General features: G+C 33.8%; 1 protein-coding gene across 3 annotated transcripts in view; it reads left to right on the top strand.

Annotated features, from left to right (window-relative positions):
* Positions 1 to 363: 363 nt before the first annotated feature.
* LOC110039261 (endoribonuclease Dicer homolog 4) overlaps positions 364 to 18,544 on the top strand; it is a 131,791-nt gene continuing 113,610 nt past the window's right edge. For 2 of the 3 annotated variants that reach the window (XM_020744268.1, XM_020744267.1), the window contains exons 1-2: positions 364 to 666; positions 781 to 958. In XM_020744268.1, the coding sequence (XP_020599927.1) occupies positions 599 to 666; positions 781 to 958 (246 nt within the window). In that variant the 5' untranslated portion in view covers positions 364 to 598. Of the gene's footprint in view, positions 667 to 780; positions 959 to 5,772; positions 5,982 to 18,544 lie in introns of those variants that run through there. The other variant, XM_020744269.1, reaches the window with a different exon arrangement.

Genomic DNA, 18,544 nt, shown 5'->3' with positions numbered 1-18,544 from the left:
AAAAATAAAAATTTCTAATAGCCACCGCACTTAGCTTATTAGCAGATTATTTTTAATTAGCGTATCAACGGATTCTTTAATGAGCTGCAGTTCCCCCAAACAGACCGTAATTCTCGAGTTTATGATCTCATGATATTAATAGAAGTTTTTTGCCATTAGACATAATTTAATGAAAAACTATAATAAAAATTTTAAGAAAATAAATATAAAATTGTTATAGCTAAAAAAAACTTATTGCATCAATCAAAAAATTAAATTAATATTTTATTTATTTATTTAAATAAAAACTGTATAAAAATATGATGATGTAAATAAAAAATTAAGCTAGTTAATCCCCAATTTCTCCCACTATTTTGGAAAAACACGACCCACATTTGTCTATCGTCACCGCGACTTCCGATGTCAGCATGCCTCCACAATCTAAAAGCGAAGCCAAATAGTTACGAATTGATTCGTTGGTTCCGGTCACATTCCTTGTACGGGAAGCAAAGTCCTTCGGAGGAATGAGGCCTCACCTCAATAAATTCCTCCGTCGCGGCTCCTCTTCGCCTTCACTCCTCCCCCGCTACTTCCTTCTTCCCCTTTCCGGCTTCATGCGATGGATGATGAAGAAAGGCCGGGCTCTTCGAAGGGAGCGAAGAAGGATCCGAGAATAATCGCGAGGAGGTGAGTGGGCATCCTTCTTTCTTCTCTTTCCCCAATTCAGGATCGGCTATAGGTTTCTTCTTTTTCGCTGCTCCGATTCTGATGAGCAGTTTATTCACCTGGCTTTGTTCGCAGTTACCAGATGGATCTCTGTAAAAAGGCAACGGAAGAGAATGTGATTGTCTATTTGGGGACTGGATGTGGAAAGACCCACATCGCCGTGCTCCTCATGTATGAGCTCGGCCATCTCATAAGAAAACCGAGTAGCAATGTATGCGTTTTTCTGGCGCCGACGGTGCCTCTTGTTCGTCAGGTTCGATTTTGTTGATTTTGATTGGCTTACGTTATATTATTAGTGGTGCTTGGTGGATGTACGTTGCTTATTCGGCCAATGACTCCTTTTTGTTAAGCCCTTTTTACTCTCATAGTTGTGTAATATTACGCAGAGTTTTCAAGTCAGCTCCCTCATCGAAGGTAATTTTCATTACCATTTTAATTTCCTTATTAAAAAATAGCATGTTATCATTGCTTTGAACCCGAGTGCCTTTTTTCTGGCTTAGATGCCCATTAAAGTAGGATATAACAAAGAAAGAGGAATGTTGCCGATGAAGCAATCAAATAAATCAAAGGCAATCTTAGTAAGCTTCGTAAAGTGTGATTCATTTTGGTGATGTAACATCCCAGGTGTTTCTCCCATTTTGTGATGGTCGGGAAGAATCTACACCAACTCTATGAATTTGAATTAGTCTTATACCAATGCTAGTTACTTATTTGCAAACCTCCACTCTTTGGTTTGACAGTCAAGTAGTCTATGCTCATTTTAGGAACTCAAATGGCAATCAACATCACCTTCGATATTAAGTGGATCAGGGCTGAGAACCACTTTTGGAGTGTCTTAGAGAAATGGCAATTAGCCTAGCTTTGTGCTGTGAGGATTCATGATGGAACAAATAGCTGTCATATGATAAAGGCTGTAATGGAAGTTGGAGTACATTATTCAATCATGGAGAATTTAGTATGGCCTTGTTATCTTGGTAAGGAGAATTAGAACTTTTTGATCTATCAAATACAAAATACTGTTTTCACAGAACATCCAAGCAAGTCTTACTCATGCTTTTAGCGATCATTGTGTTTATTGAATTTAACTAGCCACTAGAAGTCGAAGTTTGCTCATAAGTGGATTGTTTCTATATGCAAGTTGATAGAACATCTGTTGAAAATGGTAGGGGAATGGGTGTAGTCTCATCTGCATAGGAGTATTCTATCACATTCTCTGTACCTCATGTTTGAGGCCACCAACAATAAGCATGAGCATGAAGCAATTTTAGTCGTGCTTTGTGCCACACTTAGTATTAGAGTTCATAAGCTGTTAGTTTTCCATGACATATGTTGAGGTCAACGAGTTCAACATAGATAATGAAGAGAGCAATTTTTATCTTGATGCTGCCTGGGCAAGACCAAAGCTGAGATTTACACATTATAGGCAAAGCATGTTTTTTAGAGAGGAGAATCAATTGGTGGACTTATTGACAAATTATGAGAACACACTTAGTATTAGAGTTAATAATTTGTTAGTTTTCAATGACTCATGTAGAGGTTGACTAACTCAACGTGGAATATGAAGAGCACACTTCTTATCTTGATGCCTAAGCTAGGCCAAAGCTGAGACTTGCATATTATTGGCAAAGTATGTTTTAAGACGAGAATCAATTGGTGGACTTATAAGCAAAGTATGATTTCATAACCTCATGCTTGTTCCATTAGGGATGCAATCTTATAAATCAATGAACTCGAATTAATGCAACCAGTTGAGTTGAATATTGTTCACTCTAATTTCTGACTAACTGACTGTTGGGAATGTGGAGATGGGTAATGTGGAGACCCGGTCCACCACAATTTAATTAGTTTCCTAATTAAGAATCTCACATAACGCTCACCTACCTTCCCACATACCGCTCACAAATCACATCCACCTACCACTCACCTACCTCGCACCTACTGTTCTCCTAGTCTCTGTAAATAGTCTCTTATAGCTTGTCATGAAGCCAAGCCAGGTCAAGCCAAATCCTCTAAGAGAGAAATGAGAGGAAGAGAAAGAGAGAGGAAGAGAGAGAAAAAAATAAAGATTTTCTTGTAAACGTCGAGACGCTCGACGGTGTAATTTCTCGAAGAAATAAAATCCTCTGTAGCTTCGTAGACGTAGACAAATTTGCCGAACTGCTTAAATCTGTGTCGCTCTGGTGTTTTTCTGCGTGCAATTTTTCTCGTTCCATTTTTCGCTTTATTCTCATTGTTTTTCATAATAATTGGTATCAGAGACTTTGGTTCGGATCTAAGGAAGTATGATGAACGAAGACGAAGTGATGACATTAGAGATCGAGAAGTTAATGACACAAATTTTGCTTACTTTAAGATGCAGATAGAGAACTACCTTTATGAGAAAAAACTCCATCTTTCGTTACTGGGAAAGTGGCCGGAAAAGATGGAAGAGGCAAAATGAAATCTGTTGGTTCGACAGGTTCTGGGGGTTATTCGACTAACCCTGTCGAGATCGGTTGCCCACAACGTCATCAAGGAGATAACGACTGTAGATCTCATGGTGGCTTTATCAGATATGTATGAAAATCCATCGGTGAATAACAATGTGCACTTGATGAAAAAAATATTCAACTTGAAGATGACGGAAGGTGTGTCCGTTGCTCTACACCTGAATGATTTCAATAATACACAAATCAATTGTCATCTATTAAAATTGATTTTGATGACGAGATACGTGCGCTGATATTATTGACTTCATTGCTAAATAACTGGGAAGCTTTAAGGATGATAGTTAACAGTTCTGCGGGTAAATTTAAGATGAAATATGATGATATTCGTGATTTAATTTTGGCTGAGGAGGTGCGCAAGAAAGATTCTGTCGAGGTCTCGTGTTCAAGTTCGACGCTTAATGTTGGTTCCAGATAGAGATCACACGACAGGAACTCAAACAAACGAAGATCAAAATTAAAGTCTGGTCAGCAGACAACCTGTTGGAATTGTGGCAAGGCGACCACATAAAAATGAACTGCAGGAATCCTAAAAAGAAAGAAAATGATGACGCTAATGTTGTAATTGAAGAAATACAGGATACGCTATTGCTGATAGTTCACAGTTCTGTTGATGACTGGATACTGGATTCAGGGGTTTCCTTCCATACATCTTTCCGCCGGGAGTTAATGCTAAATTATGTTGCAGATAACTTTGGGAAGATATATCTGACTGATGTATAAGCTTTAGACGTGGTGAGGATAGGATACGTTGATATTACACTCCTTAAGAAGAGCGAATGGACTTTGCAAAAGGTCAGACACGTTCCTGAGTTGAAGAAAAATGTCATCTTTGTTGGGCAGCTTAATGAGGGTGGTCATTCGGTGGTGTTCTCAGATAACACCTGAAAGGTTACCAAAGGAGCATTAGTACTAACTCGGGGTAAGAAAACTAACACACTATATGTGAGTACAAATTTACTCAGACGATGACACATGAGTCAGAGGTGCATTATGTGGAAGCAGAAGAAGATCAGTTTCTTGAAAAGTGGCAGAGCGCCAAAGGTAGGAAAACCAGATCTTGTACAGACAAATGGTAAAAAACCACAGAGTTATAAAGAAATCTTGCAAGATGAGAATTCGAGCAAGTGAGAGCTGACTAAGGAGGAGGAGACAGATTCCCTGCCAGGAAATCGGACTTGGGAGTTGGTAGAACTTCCACCAAGGAAGAAGACATTGCACAACAAGTTGGTGTACAAGGTGAATGCGACGCTTGGTGGAAGTAAGAGGTACAAAACTGAACTTGTTGAGAAGGGCTTTCAACAGGGGCAGAAAGAATATTGCTCATGCAATATTGCTCATGCAATGGGAGTTGTAAGCAGATATAAGAGTAACCTAGGAAAGAGCTTGGTGTTACAAGGCTACATTGATGGTGATATGTTAACTGAGAGTGTTACTCGTGAGAAATTAAAGTTGTGCTCGAGTTCAGCTGGTCTTCTGGCATGAAGATAGGGTCTTTGAGTTGCAGAGGTAGAGAATATCATGTTTGAGGAAAAAGTCGGTACAACTAGTAGATAGATGATGCAGCCAGTAGGTGATGCAGCCAGTGTCCCAGTCTCAAATTGGGAGAATTGTTGGGTACTGTGGAGACTCGATCCACGATAATTTAATCAGCTTCCTAATTAAGAATCTCACGTACCGCTCACTTACCTTCCCACCTACCTTTCCACCTACCACATCCACCTACCACTCACCTACTTCCCGCCTACCGCTCTCTTGGTTTCTATAAATAGCCTCGTATGGCTTGTCATGAAGCCAAGCCAGGTCAGGTCAAGTTCTCTAAGAGAGAAAGAGAAGAAGAGAAAGAGAGGAAGTGAGAGAAGAAAGAAGAAAATAGGATTTTCTTGTAAATGTCGAGACGCTCGACGGTGTAATTCTTTGAAGAAATAAAACCCTTTGCAGCTCTGTGGACATAGGCAAATTTGCCGAATCACGTAAATTTGTGGGTCGCTCTGGTGTTTTTCTGCGTGCAAATTTTTTCGTTCCATATTTCGCTTTATTTTCGTCATTTTTCATAACATTGAAAATCAAGAAGTGCTCTCAATTGTGTTGAAGCAAGGATGCTACAACAAAAAGTTGGTAGGCACTTCATGTCCAACCAAGAACTTTATTGGACATCCCATTTAATAGTAACTTAGAAATGCCCCCAACCAGATATCTTGATATGTAGAGAGAAATTCTTAGCAATAAGTATGACAAAGAATGTCCATGTTTTCAAAGATAGTACTTTGACATGGCTGTTATTGGGCTACAATAATGCATGATGTTAAAGTGTTTATCAAGAAATGCCAATTTTGTTAATTCTACATGAGCTTCTTTTGTCAACTGAGCTAACTGTTCAATCATACGTGGGATGGATTTCTTTCGGTCCTTCATTTATTTGACATGAAAAGGATGATGATATCTGCCTCTTTGCTAGTTTTGGTGGATTGTCACATCTAGGGCATTGAAGCAATGCAACTAGAGAAAATAACTATTAATCTTGTCATGAAATTTTGAAAGAATTTTATTTTCACTTGCAATGACTTTCTTTTCACAATAGTAATTGATATGAATCGCAATTCATCAACACCAATGTGATATGATTCCATTAAAATGGTTTAACATGAAGTTTTCTTTAGTCAACCACATACAGGTAAATAGAAAAATCGATGGAGGCAATCATAAAATCCACAACTTAGTGAAAAATAAGCTACAAGGAAGATGAGGGCTTTCGGTTGACAAGCTATTAGTCACACTCCCTTTATTATGGTAGGTGAAACACCATCAAATTATTTTTCTTGGGGCCTGTTTGATTAAGTTGCTGTTTTTTCAAAAAGTTTGTTTAAAAGCTGTTTTAGAGAAAATAGTGTTTTAAAGTTGCTACTATTAAAGTTGATAATATGACATTGAATAATTTTCTTTTATGCGTGCTTTCTTAAACTAAAAGGTTGTATATTATATAACTGGTTAAACTGTTAGTTGTATCTTTTTTAATATAACATAATAAAATGCCTTTTTTTATGAAGTCAGTAAATATAACTTTAAAATTTTACTGCAAAATATTTAATCTGTGAAATTTTATAGATCAAATTTATTTCAATGAAGAGCATTCATAGATTTATTGTTTAGTCTACAATTTACTTTATAAAATTAAGGCCAATGATTACTAAAAAAATAAATAATGCAATATTTGACGTATCAATAATTTTTAATAGATGACTAATGTTATGTCCATATATTAACTTATACAATGGAGCAATTTATAATATATTTAAAAATGGACGCCTCCAATGGATTATTTAAATTACTTTAATACTATATTACTTTATAAATTGAACAAATGTGTTTGTAAATATTGAATGTCATTTTCTTTTCACAAAAAAATGAGCGCTATGATGAAATGAAAATGCATTACAACATACACAACAAGAACACCATAATTTTACATATATTCTATCATGATTAAGTTTAAATGATTTTTTATTTGTGACTTCACTTTAAATTTCATTAGTAAATTTGTAATATAGAAATAATAATAAAAGTTAAAGTATGATTATAAAAGTGTTTACTACTGAAGAAAGTAATAACAATGTTGAACAAAAATAAAGTGATAGTGTGAAGTACTTACATATGTATTACCTTTTCGAATGATATAGTTGTATGGAGATATTATTTCTAATGTTACTCATCCTCTTTGCTCTTTCCCCATCAACTAAGTTTGCATTGATATTCATGCTAGAAGCTTCAACTATGTAGTTTTGTATTCTAAAATTATGTGCCTCTGGTTGAACAAAGCTTTCATTAACATCTCTTTCCTCAAACTCTGGTTCAATCTATGATTGATGCCTTGTACGTAATTATGTAGTATTATTGTAGTAAAATAATAAGACACCTTGATTTGTTATTTTGCATCTCTAAGAATGTCATTTTTTCTTTCTTACGCTAGATACATGTCCTATTGCAGTTTGAAGTGAATGATGTGTTTTATTCAGTATTTTGCATTGACCCCTAATTTGTTCCAAAATGTCTCATAAAATTTATTTACCACATATTTCAATATCTCAACTTTCAGAATATAATTTAAGGATAGTTCATTCCTCTTAAGAAATTACCTACTTGCTGATATTTATTGTTAAATATTGGAAACATGTAAAAATTTATGGAGTTTTATTTATTTGTATGTTCTATTTTCATTTCTTCAACGTATTTACTTGTGTTTTAGATAGGATGTTAGCAAAATGAAAATGACTTGGAAGAGAAGTGCATAATAGAACCAGACCCCGAAGCTAGACCATTAGAGCCTCAATGCCATTGATGTAGCACATCAACACCCAAATGTAGATTTTTTATTAGGAATCTTGAGAGCCTGATACATCGGTGCCAAATGAATGGCGCCTTAACGCCAGGATCAGAGTGCCACAATGCCATATTTAGGGCACTGCAGTGCTAGAAGCAGCAATCAAAACCCAAGAACTCGACACCCTGACATTAGGAAGTAGCACCCCAACGTCCATGATAGCACTGCGATGCTACATTACGGATTCACGATGCCACAACCCAACTAGAGATGGCTACAAACGGTTTTGGCAACAATTTGACATGTAAATCTATCTATTGGTGGGCTTTTCGTGTGTGAGTGAGGCTATTAGGGGCATGTACAATTTGTATGTAAGGGAGTGAGAGAAGTGTATTCTGGGGAGTATTTAGAAGGATTTTTGTAAAGGTTCGAGAAAATTTTAAGTTAAAATCTTTTTCTCTTATTCTAGAGCTATAGATTTCTTGTACGCTCATTCTCACTTGTAAATATGTTGTGCAATTAAGTTTTAGACTCCTTTGGGTTAGTGATTGCATTATGGTTTTCTTCAATTAAAGGCATTTGCTTGAATGACTTGAGATATGGTTTTCTTCTAGCTTAATTTACTTTGAAAGTAGTCAATTGACATGTTAAAATTTGTTTTGATCTTGTGAGTTTGATAGAAACCTGATGGAACTATTTGGTTAACACATTTCTTTGGTAGAATAGATATATTGCTACCACAAAAGTGCAATTAGTTGAGAAGAATAGAATCATGTGAGTTTTTGTAAGTTTTGGGAAAATAAAATGTAATAAGAAACTCTAATATTTCTTAATATTTTGGAAGAGATTATGGAGTATTTTTATTCTCGATTCGCACTGCATTAATAAAATGTGATCTTGATCTAAACCTAAACACATCAATAACTTGAATGAGTTTTCTATTAAAAACCCAAAAAGATCTAAAAATATTTTTGTTTTTTGTAGGCTTTAGGATTTTTAAAATCAAATTTGAAAATTTTCTGCATTGGATAAAAACTAGTATACTGTTTGCTAATACAACAACAACAATAATAAACATTTATCCCACTAAGTAGGGTTGGCTACGTGAATCCTTTTTCTCCATAAATCGAGTGTCATATTTTGATTTAATTTTAATAAATTAAGTTCATTTTTTATACAACATACCCAAGTCTTTCTCTACCTTTGTTTAACATAAGTTGAATCTAAAACATCTACTCTCATATCCGAATCATCAAATGGTCAGCATTTAATGTGACCAAGCCATTTAAGACGACTCTCTCTAATCATGTTTGCCACTAGGGCCATATGCAAGGCGCCACAGTGCCATATCCAACAATCAAAACCGAAGAAATCGACCACCAGGCGTTAGGAAGCAACACCCATGGTAGTGTAGCGGTGCCACAACCCGACCAAAGATAGCTACAGATGATTTCAATTTCGGTTTGACACACATTTCTATATAAATGAGGGCTTTAAGTGTGTGGGAGTTTCTGGTAGGGGTGTGTACAGTAAGGGAGTGAGACAAGTATGTTCTGGGGATTATTTGGAAGAATTTTCGGAAGGAATTGAGAAGATTTCAAGCGAAGATCATTTTGGGTGTTTTCTTTAACATTTCCTCTTATTCTAATGTTAATACTTATCATGTATTTTTATTTCAATTTTGTAAATTGTTGTGTAATGTTTTAAACTCTTTTGAGGTAGTGATTGTGCTATGATTTTTATCTATTAAGACTTTATTGAAATGAATTGAGATATGTTGATGCGTTAACTTTATGAGCTTAATATACATTCAATTTGACCAATTGATCTATTCTAACTTTTGATCTAGTCAGTTCGGAAGAAACCTGTTGGAACAAATAGGGTAATGCATATTTCTTTGGCAGAATATGTATAAGTGCAATCGATTAGGAGAAATAGAATCCTCATAGTTTTTGCATGTTTTAGGAACTTATATTGTAATATATGAAATTCCAATGCTTTTTAATATCTCAAAAAAGAATAAGTAGTATTTTTATTCTCGATTTTCAATTACATTAAAAAATTTTGAATTAGATCTAAACCTAAACACGTCACTAACTTGAATGATTTTTTTATTAAAAATCCAAAAAAAAAAATTTTTTTTTATCTTGTAGAATTTAAAATTTTAAAAACTCGCTTTTGAAATACATTGATTAAAACTTGTAGATTTATAGGCTAATGCTTCATTTAATTTAAGAAATAACTAAGTTCTCTATGAGATTGATAGCTGGACTCATAATCCATATACTACTTGATCGACACGTGCACTTGCATGAAACATTTGTATTTTTAAAAGATCATTTATCAATTCTTTTAATGTATTTATTGACATCTATAAAAATTATAGGTCTATAATTTCTTGATTGTAAGATTTTAAAAGTAGTTCTAAGCTCTCTAAAATGTCTCAAAAGTTTGAATCGTGACAGTGCCTAATAATACTCTTCACCTCATCTCGGGCACATATCTTTTAATTATCTGATCTTTACATCTTTTAAAATGATAAGGTTCATTCTAAATAATAATATAACATTAGAGATATTTTTTTTGCTTATGCGTCAAGTTAAAAGGAATAATACCACTTATAATGAAATTTGTTATATCCAAATATTAAGGAATAATTTGCTCTACCACAACAAACAACTATTCATCAAGAAATATTCATTTATATCATCACTCAAAAGCCTTAAAATTTTCCTTCTCAAGTTCCGAAAAGTACTAGAAGGATTCAACGGATCAAATGTGCTTAGTATTTTTATTAATTACAAAATATTTGATTGCAAAATGATCTTTATAAATAATGACTCTAATACCAATCAAGTAAAACCTAAACTTGTTAAATGTGAATATTATGACTATGCCAATGGTAGTGTAAATGATTTGGGTATCAATACTAGTTTTACTAGCATATAAGTGACATAAATACTTTGTATATCATTTACCCAAGGATAGTTCCTACCACATAATCCTCATATCACACATCAATTCAAAAAGATGATTCTAGTTAGGTCCTACATAATTAGTGCGGTGATCAACTTTCATTTTGGTAACTCAAAAGCTTCTAAGAACTCTCAATTGAAACCAAATGTGATTTATTTCTCTAATAAATGACTTAAATATTTGATAATTTTAGAAAAAACTATAATAAAATGTTCAACTCGAATGTTTTTAATTTCTCGAATAGCTGTTGGTGGAGGTAAATCCTAAAGCACTTGAATTTTAGCTCAATCTCTCCAGATCCTTGTAAAATTTTTTTTTGTCTTTGAAGCATGCATTCAGTGAGCATGAATTGTCATTGTTCTCAATTTAGCAATATTGGTCTCTTCACATCTTTGTAATACACTTGCCAGATGTTCGAGACACGAATAAAACATTGTGGCAAACAAAAAAAAGTTAACCATAAACTAGTAATTTGAGTTTGGATCTTCTACACGTGAGCCCAAAAATTGAGTTTTGGATCATTTGAATGATTGTTGGTTTGAGTTCAAAGTTATTAGCATTGATTGTAGGTTTACTAATTCTCTAGTGCACTCCATCTATAAAAAGGTTAGTAAAGTCCCTAAGTGGTATAGGTTCATCATTTTCCCCTTTAAGATTCACCATTTCTTATATTATTTTTGGTTATGTTTTGTTTTTTGATTTTTTGTAAGAGTATTTTCTATTCTAGGGTTAAAAGATACAAGTTCACTAGGTTCAGTCTTATGCATGCAACACTTAATACTAATAAGTGACTGTATACTAATATTTACAAAGAAAGTATAAATTATAATACATATAGTTAACAAATAAAAGTAATTAAGGTCACAAGGAAAAATAACATACTGAAACGTAGCACTGTGGTGGTAATAAAATGGTGCTGCGGTGTTATGCTATAGAAAACACTTTTTAGAAGAAGGAAAAATTCAGATTCATTGGCACACAAAAATAAACAATGGTACAACAAAATAGTAGCAATTATTGAACAAGCACCAACTTAAAGCACACAAAACTGAAATAATACTTAAAGGATTTAGATTAATATTAATCTATTGTAAGAAATTAAACATTGTTTTTTGACAGTGACGCCAAAAATTTCTTAAATGCACGTATTGGTCAAGTAGTATAAGAATTATATTGTCTAAACATCAATCCCACAAATAATTAAATCAATTCTTCAATTTGACTAAATACTAATATTAATCGATGAACCTGAAAGTAAATGACTCGCAAAAATTTAACACATTAACATAGTTTAATGAAGTACACAAACACAATTTTGATGACTAAAAATCACAAATAATCACTAATTCAAAGAATTTGTGGACTTTAGTTACAAAATATTTTCATAAATATGAAGTGAAGATATTAAATTCTAAACACAGTTGCACAAGAGATCAAAAAGAAAACACTTGAATTGATCTTCTCTTGAAATATTCTCGCTCTTTTGCAAATCCCTTTCTAAAATGCTCCCTTGCAACACTTTTCTCACACACTTTTTACTACCTGCTATTCATTTACATATACATACAACCATAAGTCCCCTCAGCCTTTCTAAAAGCTCAATTTTATAGAATTGCTCTTCAGATCACTGTCGAAACTGTTAAAGTAGGAGTCAAGCCGCCTCTTGTCGGGTGGTGGTGCCACGACACTGCGATATAACACCAGAACACTATATTTGGGCACTAGGAGCCAATTTGTGGTGTCAGAGTGCCATGCTCTCTTGTTCTAGTTGCGGATTCTGGGGTTGTGGCTCCCTAAATATGGCTATGGGGCGCTGAAGGACTAGTGTTGAGGCGCCACAAGTGTGACGCAGAGGCATGATGTACTCAGGTTTCTGGATTCAACTTACACATCTGGTGCCTAGGTGCTACATTGGTAGAGCTGAGGCGCTGGTATTTTAACGCTGGGGTGCGATCAGATTGGTACCAACGCGACACTGATCATTGTCCTCCAAATTGTTTTGTCCATTTGTATTCCTATCATAAAATAATAACAAATACCATGAAAAAATATAAAATAGGATAAAAATAAAAATACATTTGATTATCAATGTTTTCAAGCACTTTACCTTTATTTTAACACACATATTGTGAAAATGCATTTAAATGAAGTTCCGAGTTAACGATATAATACTAAATCATTTTCATTCCAAATAAATTTGCCAAATTAAAATCAATCAAAAGTAACATTGATCCAAAGAATTAACACTTGGTTACACAAGATGTTTTCAAATAACATTCACAAAGAAAGAAAATAATTACACAACAACAAAAAAAGTGAAAATGAAAGCACCTGAATTAAGCTTGAAGAATTTTTAACACTTGATTTCTTCATATGTATCAACTACATAGCCATTCCACTCACTCTCACTCACTCTCACTTCACACTAAACACATTATGTCATACTCTCACTCTCACTTTCTTTGACTTCACACTAAATACACTAATTCCTCCACACTCTAAACACTAATTCCTCCATACTCTCTCCACGTTGATCTGTTATGCATTTCGATGTTCAAAGACCATATTTTTGTTCATTCCCATTCACGCACTCTCCTAGGTCCATTTTACAACTGACTCACAACTGTCCTGTCGGGTCTTGGACATAATGTAGCACCGCGGCGCTGCAATGTAGCATTGCGGCCCCGAAATCTTGGTTTGCTTACTATTAACTCATTAATGTGGTGGTGTGTTATGTTGAGGTTGTAATGCTGTCACATGTATATGATAGTGCCTCAGTGCTAAGAAATGGCGCTGTGACACTGAACTTTCCCTGTTTTGCTTTAAGTTTGGGGCATTTGGCGCCGCAGCGCTTCAGATGTTTTTGTTCCCTTCTCTTCAAATTATTGCTCTGTTGATTTTCTGCACAAACATTAAATAAAACACAATAAAAATATAAAATAATCGTACAATTATAGAAAAATAAATGTGTTTTTTGTACAATTTTGAACGCTTATAGATATTCAATCTCTAATATATTGAATAAACAATTTAGGGCTCTAATGATTTCGATTTTTATTATCCTATCATATCGTGTGTGCATATGATTAAAATTTGTTCATGTTAAGCATTTTAATTGTATATAATTTTATTAAATAGTCTAATGAATTGCACTGTTAAAAACAATCCTATTTTAATTTTATGCTATCAATGTTTTATGATACATCACACCCATTCAAATATTTTGATGTTAATTTAAATTTTTAATATTGATGCCTCTTTCACAAATTGATAAATGTTGATGATTGCTTCTATATAAAAATATTACAAATAGCTAAAAGTTTATGATGATGCTAAAAAAATAAGTAGTCTATGAAAGACCATATTATGTAAAGATAGTTTGACATATGACATTGATCAGTATAACGAGAGTCGAAAAATCTAACGAGATGAACATCTGTAGGCATCAAAAGGGGCTCTTGACTCCTGCTATTAAAAGCCTAATATGGTGTCCATCCATGAATTAAGAGGTTATTGATGATTGCAATATTTGATTAAGTTGGAATTTTGGAAATTGTTAATATAACAGTTATCTAGGTCTATGTAGATATTATACGACACTTGCAAGACTAACTAGTGTAAATTATAAAGAAAACGAATATAATTAATTTTATATAATATGTGCTAACATAGCCTCTTTAATGATTTGACACTGAAAAAATTAATTCCATTTTTATGCTGGCATTTATGTTTATTACTATGACTATTTCATTTGCTCATACAATTATCAAAATATTTTTTAATTTAAATTTAATACTCTAAATTAGTTTTATTTATGGTCAACATGAAATTAAATGCTTTTTTCTTGTTTGCTTGAATTTTATATTACAATCATTTTTATCACTACCTTTTTAGTTCATAAGATATTACATTGACTTTTATTTCATGAAAAGAAAAGAAGTAAATGGGGCCATAGTTAGGTGACCTAATTTTGACCATTTTATTGTTTTCATCTAGAATTTTGAAAATATTTTTTGTAGTTATATAAATTAAAGATTTTGGGTATGCATAAATTTTTAGAAGTTTTTAAAAACTTTGTTGTTTGTTTGATAGTTTAAATTATATTGGCTTTCATATTATTGATTATAATTCATCTATTTGGATTATTATAAAATCTAGACTTTGATAGGGATATGATGATGTGTTATTACAAAATATGTCTGATTGGATTATTCAGCACAGTTATTTTTTATGTTTGACTTGAAGGGAGTCAAATTGGGGCGTGTTAGCAAGTGCATTATTTTTGTGCATTAAAAAGTGCAAGCACATCGAAAAGAAGCATGTGCATATGTGCTGTAATTCACATTTTAAATTACTGAATCTATAATCAAGATGTTATATGCACTAAAAATTATAATTAACTTGTCTACATGTGTGATTGGACAAATATGTAAATCCATGAACCTAAAGTCAAGAAAATATTGTAGGCACCAAAAATGAGAAACATAATACAATTACTCTTAAAAATATTTATTTATTTTTATAAATTTAAACTCATTTTTACAATCCAAAACACAAATTCGACACATGGGTAGTCTCGAGCAGACATATAGGGTTATTAGTCATACTTCGCAAGTCTGATCCTCTATAACATGATTATTAGGATTGGCATAACTTAATGATGAACAATAATTCTTCAACTTCACACCCTTGATCTAATTCTGCCAACTCATTCTAGGAATTATGCATTGAAATTGAAAATTTGGTAAAGATATGGTCTTTTGTTTGCACAAGGCTTTTAATGGCCTAAATTTTGAATGAACACAAAGTCTTCTATTAACTGTTAAATTAAAATTATCCTCTAAAACAAATAGTCGCTTTAGATCTGCAAGCTCTTTTAAACAACATTTGATCCTTGAAAAGGATCCTTTAGTCATCTTAGACTGGCTATTTTTTTGACTAATTAGACTAGAATTCATGAAAACTTGGGACAATATAACCTTAGGATCTTGATCTTGCCCATCATCATTCCTTTTACCATCTGCTCGTTGACAACAATGAATTTAACTAATCTTAAATCAAAATTATATCTACTATAAGCTAAACTTTAGTGATTATAGAGTACCTTCATCTTAAGTTTTCTCTCATAACCTGGTTGTGGGAAACCTAGAATCAAATCATAAAATCTTCATAAATTGAGAGCAAAATCTCTAAATTGTATCTTATCTAAAAGCTAATCTATCTTTTGAGAATATATGTATGAATCATAAATTTTCTCAAAAGTGTCAATTTTTTAAGCTTGCACTGAAAAGATTTGGAGTTGGTTGGTTAGGCATGGAAGTGATTGATATTTTGTGGGGTAGATTAGGAGTTGATTGAATAGATTTGTGATGTTTTAAGTCTGGGCTTTATAAGTAAATAACTCATGGCACATTCTGAGTCTTTGTTGGACCACATTCTCTCTTAGGAGCGCTGATGTGGACTCCCATTTTAACACAATAACTTGTGTTAGACCCGATACTATTAAGGTTATTTCTAAATTTGAGAATTTTTTAGGTGTTAATAATTCCATGAATGAATGTATGGATGATAGCTTGTTTAGATTGAATGGCTTGGCTCTGGATGAGGTTATTAAAGATATGTTTTGTGGGCTCCCACATCTCAATGATTCATCATAAAACTATGATAGATGCAGGAATCTATGAGATTTTTTATGCCTTTTGACTTAGCTAAGCTTATTCCACTTTTGTGAGCTAGGGTTGTGGTGTGGTTTTGGAACTCTTCTACCAATGCTTATTGGTTTGGTCACACGATTTTGATTATTATTTTGTGTGACAGCCATGTTTTATGGGTTCCCAATCACATACAAGCCTTATAATTTGTTCATCAACATTAAGATGAAGGGCATCAGCTTATTCCCATTTTTTTATTGGACTTTGGGTTTCTTTAGACAACTATGTCGTGCTGTTAGATTATTTAATTGGTTATGAATCTTGTTCTCCTTGAACATTTAGATTCACATTTTCATTTCTTTAGAGCTTAACACATTATAACCACTTAAATTTTTGTTTGAGGAAGTCACCATTATTGGAGATGGATGAGCCTTCTTCTCACTATAGATGTGCATATTTATAAATTAGCATGATGAATGATGGCCTATTTTGTTGGATTTTTGGCTATATGGTTCCGTTTTTTTGTCTTTCCATGCGTATTGAAGGTAGTTAGGGTGGTCTGTTCTTTATGGATGGATTTAAAAGTTGATTTACTTTGTAATTATATTGATGCAGAAGTGCCCATCGGCCTCTTATCCCGTGAATCCACCTTCTTATGATTGAACTTCCATATTACGTGGATTCTGTAACTCTTGAATTTTGCGACTTGTGGCTTCCACGATAGCGGTGATTCAAGCCGGTTATTTATTTATTCATTTACCTAGTTATTTTCTGTTATTTTTGTCAGTTATTTTATTCCTTTCCGGTTCTTTTTTATTTCCTAATTTTCAATTAAGTATTTCTATTATAGAACTTTTATATATGTTATTGTAGGCTATTTGGATTTCAGTTTTGTTGATTTAATAAATTGAGAGACTTTTCTTTGGTTTTATGCTTTTGGGAGTGCTATATCCTGTTCCTTTTAGTAATGTGGTTTACTATAGTTGTATTAGTCCTTACCTGAGGTGCATACCCTAACATTGAAGGTTGAGAAACATCACCATATAACCCCCACACTTTATAGACAAAGTTCAATCACAAGATCAAACAACAAAAGTACACCCTGTGGTGCACTCAAGCCAACTCACCAGTAGGATTTTGCCCGTACAAGTGGAGAAAAAGCAGAGAACACCAATATTCCTAATTCATCACAGCATGGAAGTGCTTGAATTGCCATAATTTTGAACACAATGCATTTGATTGTTCAAACAGATGGGTGATATCTTTTACTTAATATGTTGCAGTGAAGGAGGTCGAGAGGGAAGATCCATAGAAGAATGGAGAGGAATATCAGTTGCCAACATATGAGGGGTTGATGCTAGTAATTTGACTGGGTATTCTGACTGAGCCCATGAGAGAATAACAGTAGCTCTGCCGCAACATATTTTGTACCCACTAGATTGTGAAGGGAAATGTGTGCAGCCTCCTTATAGATGAATGCCGTTGCGAAAATGTGACATTTGCATAAATGGTAAAGTGAGCCTCAAAACCTGAAGCATTTCTAACCATATTCTTTTTCATGGTTGAAGAAAGAAAATAAGATCATAATTGACAAGTGATGTCTCGTAGAATTTTTTATAGGAGAAGCTACAAGATCAAGTTTGATGTGATGTCATGCTAATGAATGCGTGCCACATTCTTATAGGCCAATTATGACAATATGACAGGTGTAGACATCATGATAGTTACAAATAGACCTTATTTATAAAAGATGGGAAGCATGCTGTACTTCTTTCATTGAAGGAGTGAGTCGTGATGGGTACTACAACAGAGACAAGAATTTTAGTGGCCCATGCCACATTCCTACAAGCTAAGAGAGAGGCACTAATGAAATTGGCCTTTCTAATGCTAAATGATAGTGTCATGGAAGATACGATATTTGAGGTAGTACACCCCTCATTAGAGAAGTTTTAGGATTCTCTGACCTTCAGTTTACCCCCTAGGTTACTACTAGTGAAAGTAGTTCAACATGTCACTTCAGATAGAAATGAGAAGATTTTGAACAATTGTTGGAATGCCCTATCGAGATAGTTGGGCGCTAAGTTGTAGTTAAATTCTGTAGTTGACCCTTCGACATATGGTTAGATTGGAGAGGTGAATCACAATCTTGGAAATCTCATTATGAGCTCCGTGGGAAGGCATATTCTTTAGTGCGATACATGCATTTTCGGAGATGAGGGTGAAGCCTCTACTAACCGGGGAAAGTGATGTGAGATGTGGAAGTTCCCATAGTGCCACAAGCTGAGATCCTTGGCTTTCGCAATTGCAGAAAGGAAATATGATCATAGTTGACAGGAGATGTCTCGTGGAGTTTTTTTATGGGAGATGAGCTACAAGTTCAAGTTTGATGTGATGTCAAGTCTATGGAT

This window comes from Phalaenopsis equestris, unplaced genomic scaffold, assembly GCF_001263595.1.
Source record: "Phalaenopsis equestris unplaced genomic scaffold, ASM126359v1 Scaffold236011, whole genome shotgun sequence".
In the NCBI taxonomy this organism is placed as follows: domain Eukaryota; kingdom Viridiplantae; phylum Streptophyta; class Magnoliopsida; order Asparagales; family Orchidaceae; genus Phalaenopsis; species Phalaenopsis equestris.
Note: the sequence above shows the minus strand (reverse complement) of the source record. Positions and strands in the feature narration are given on the sequence as shown.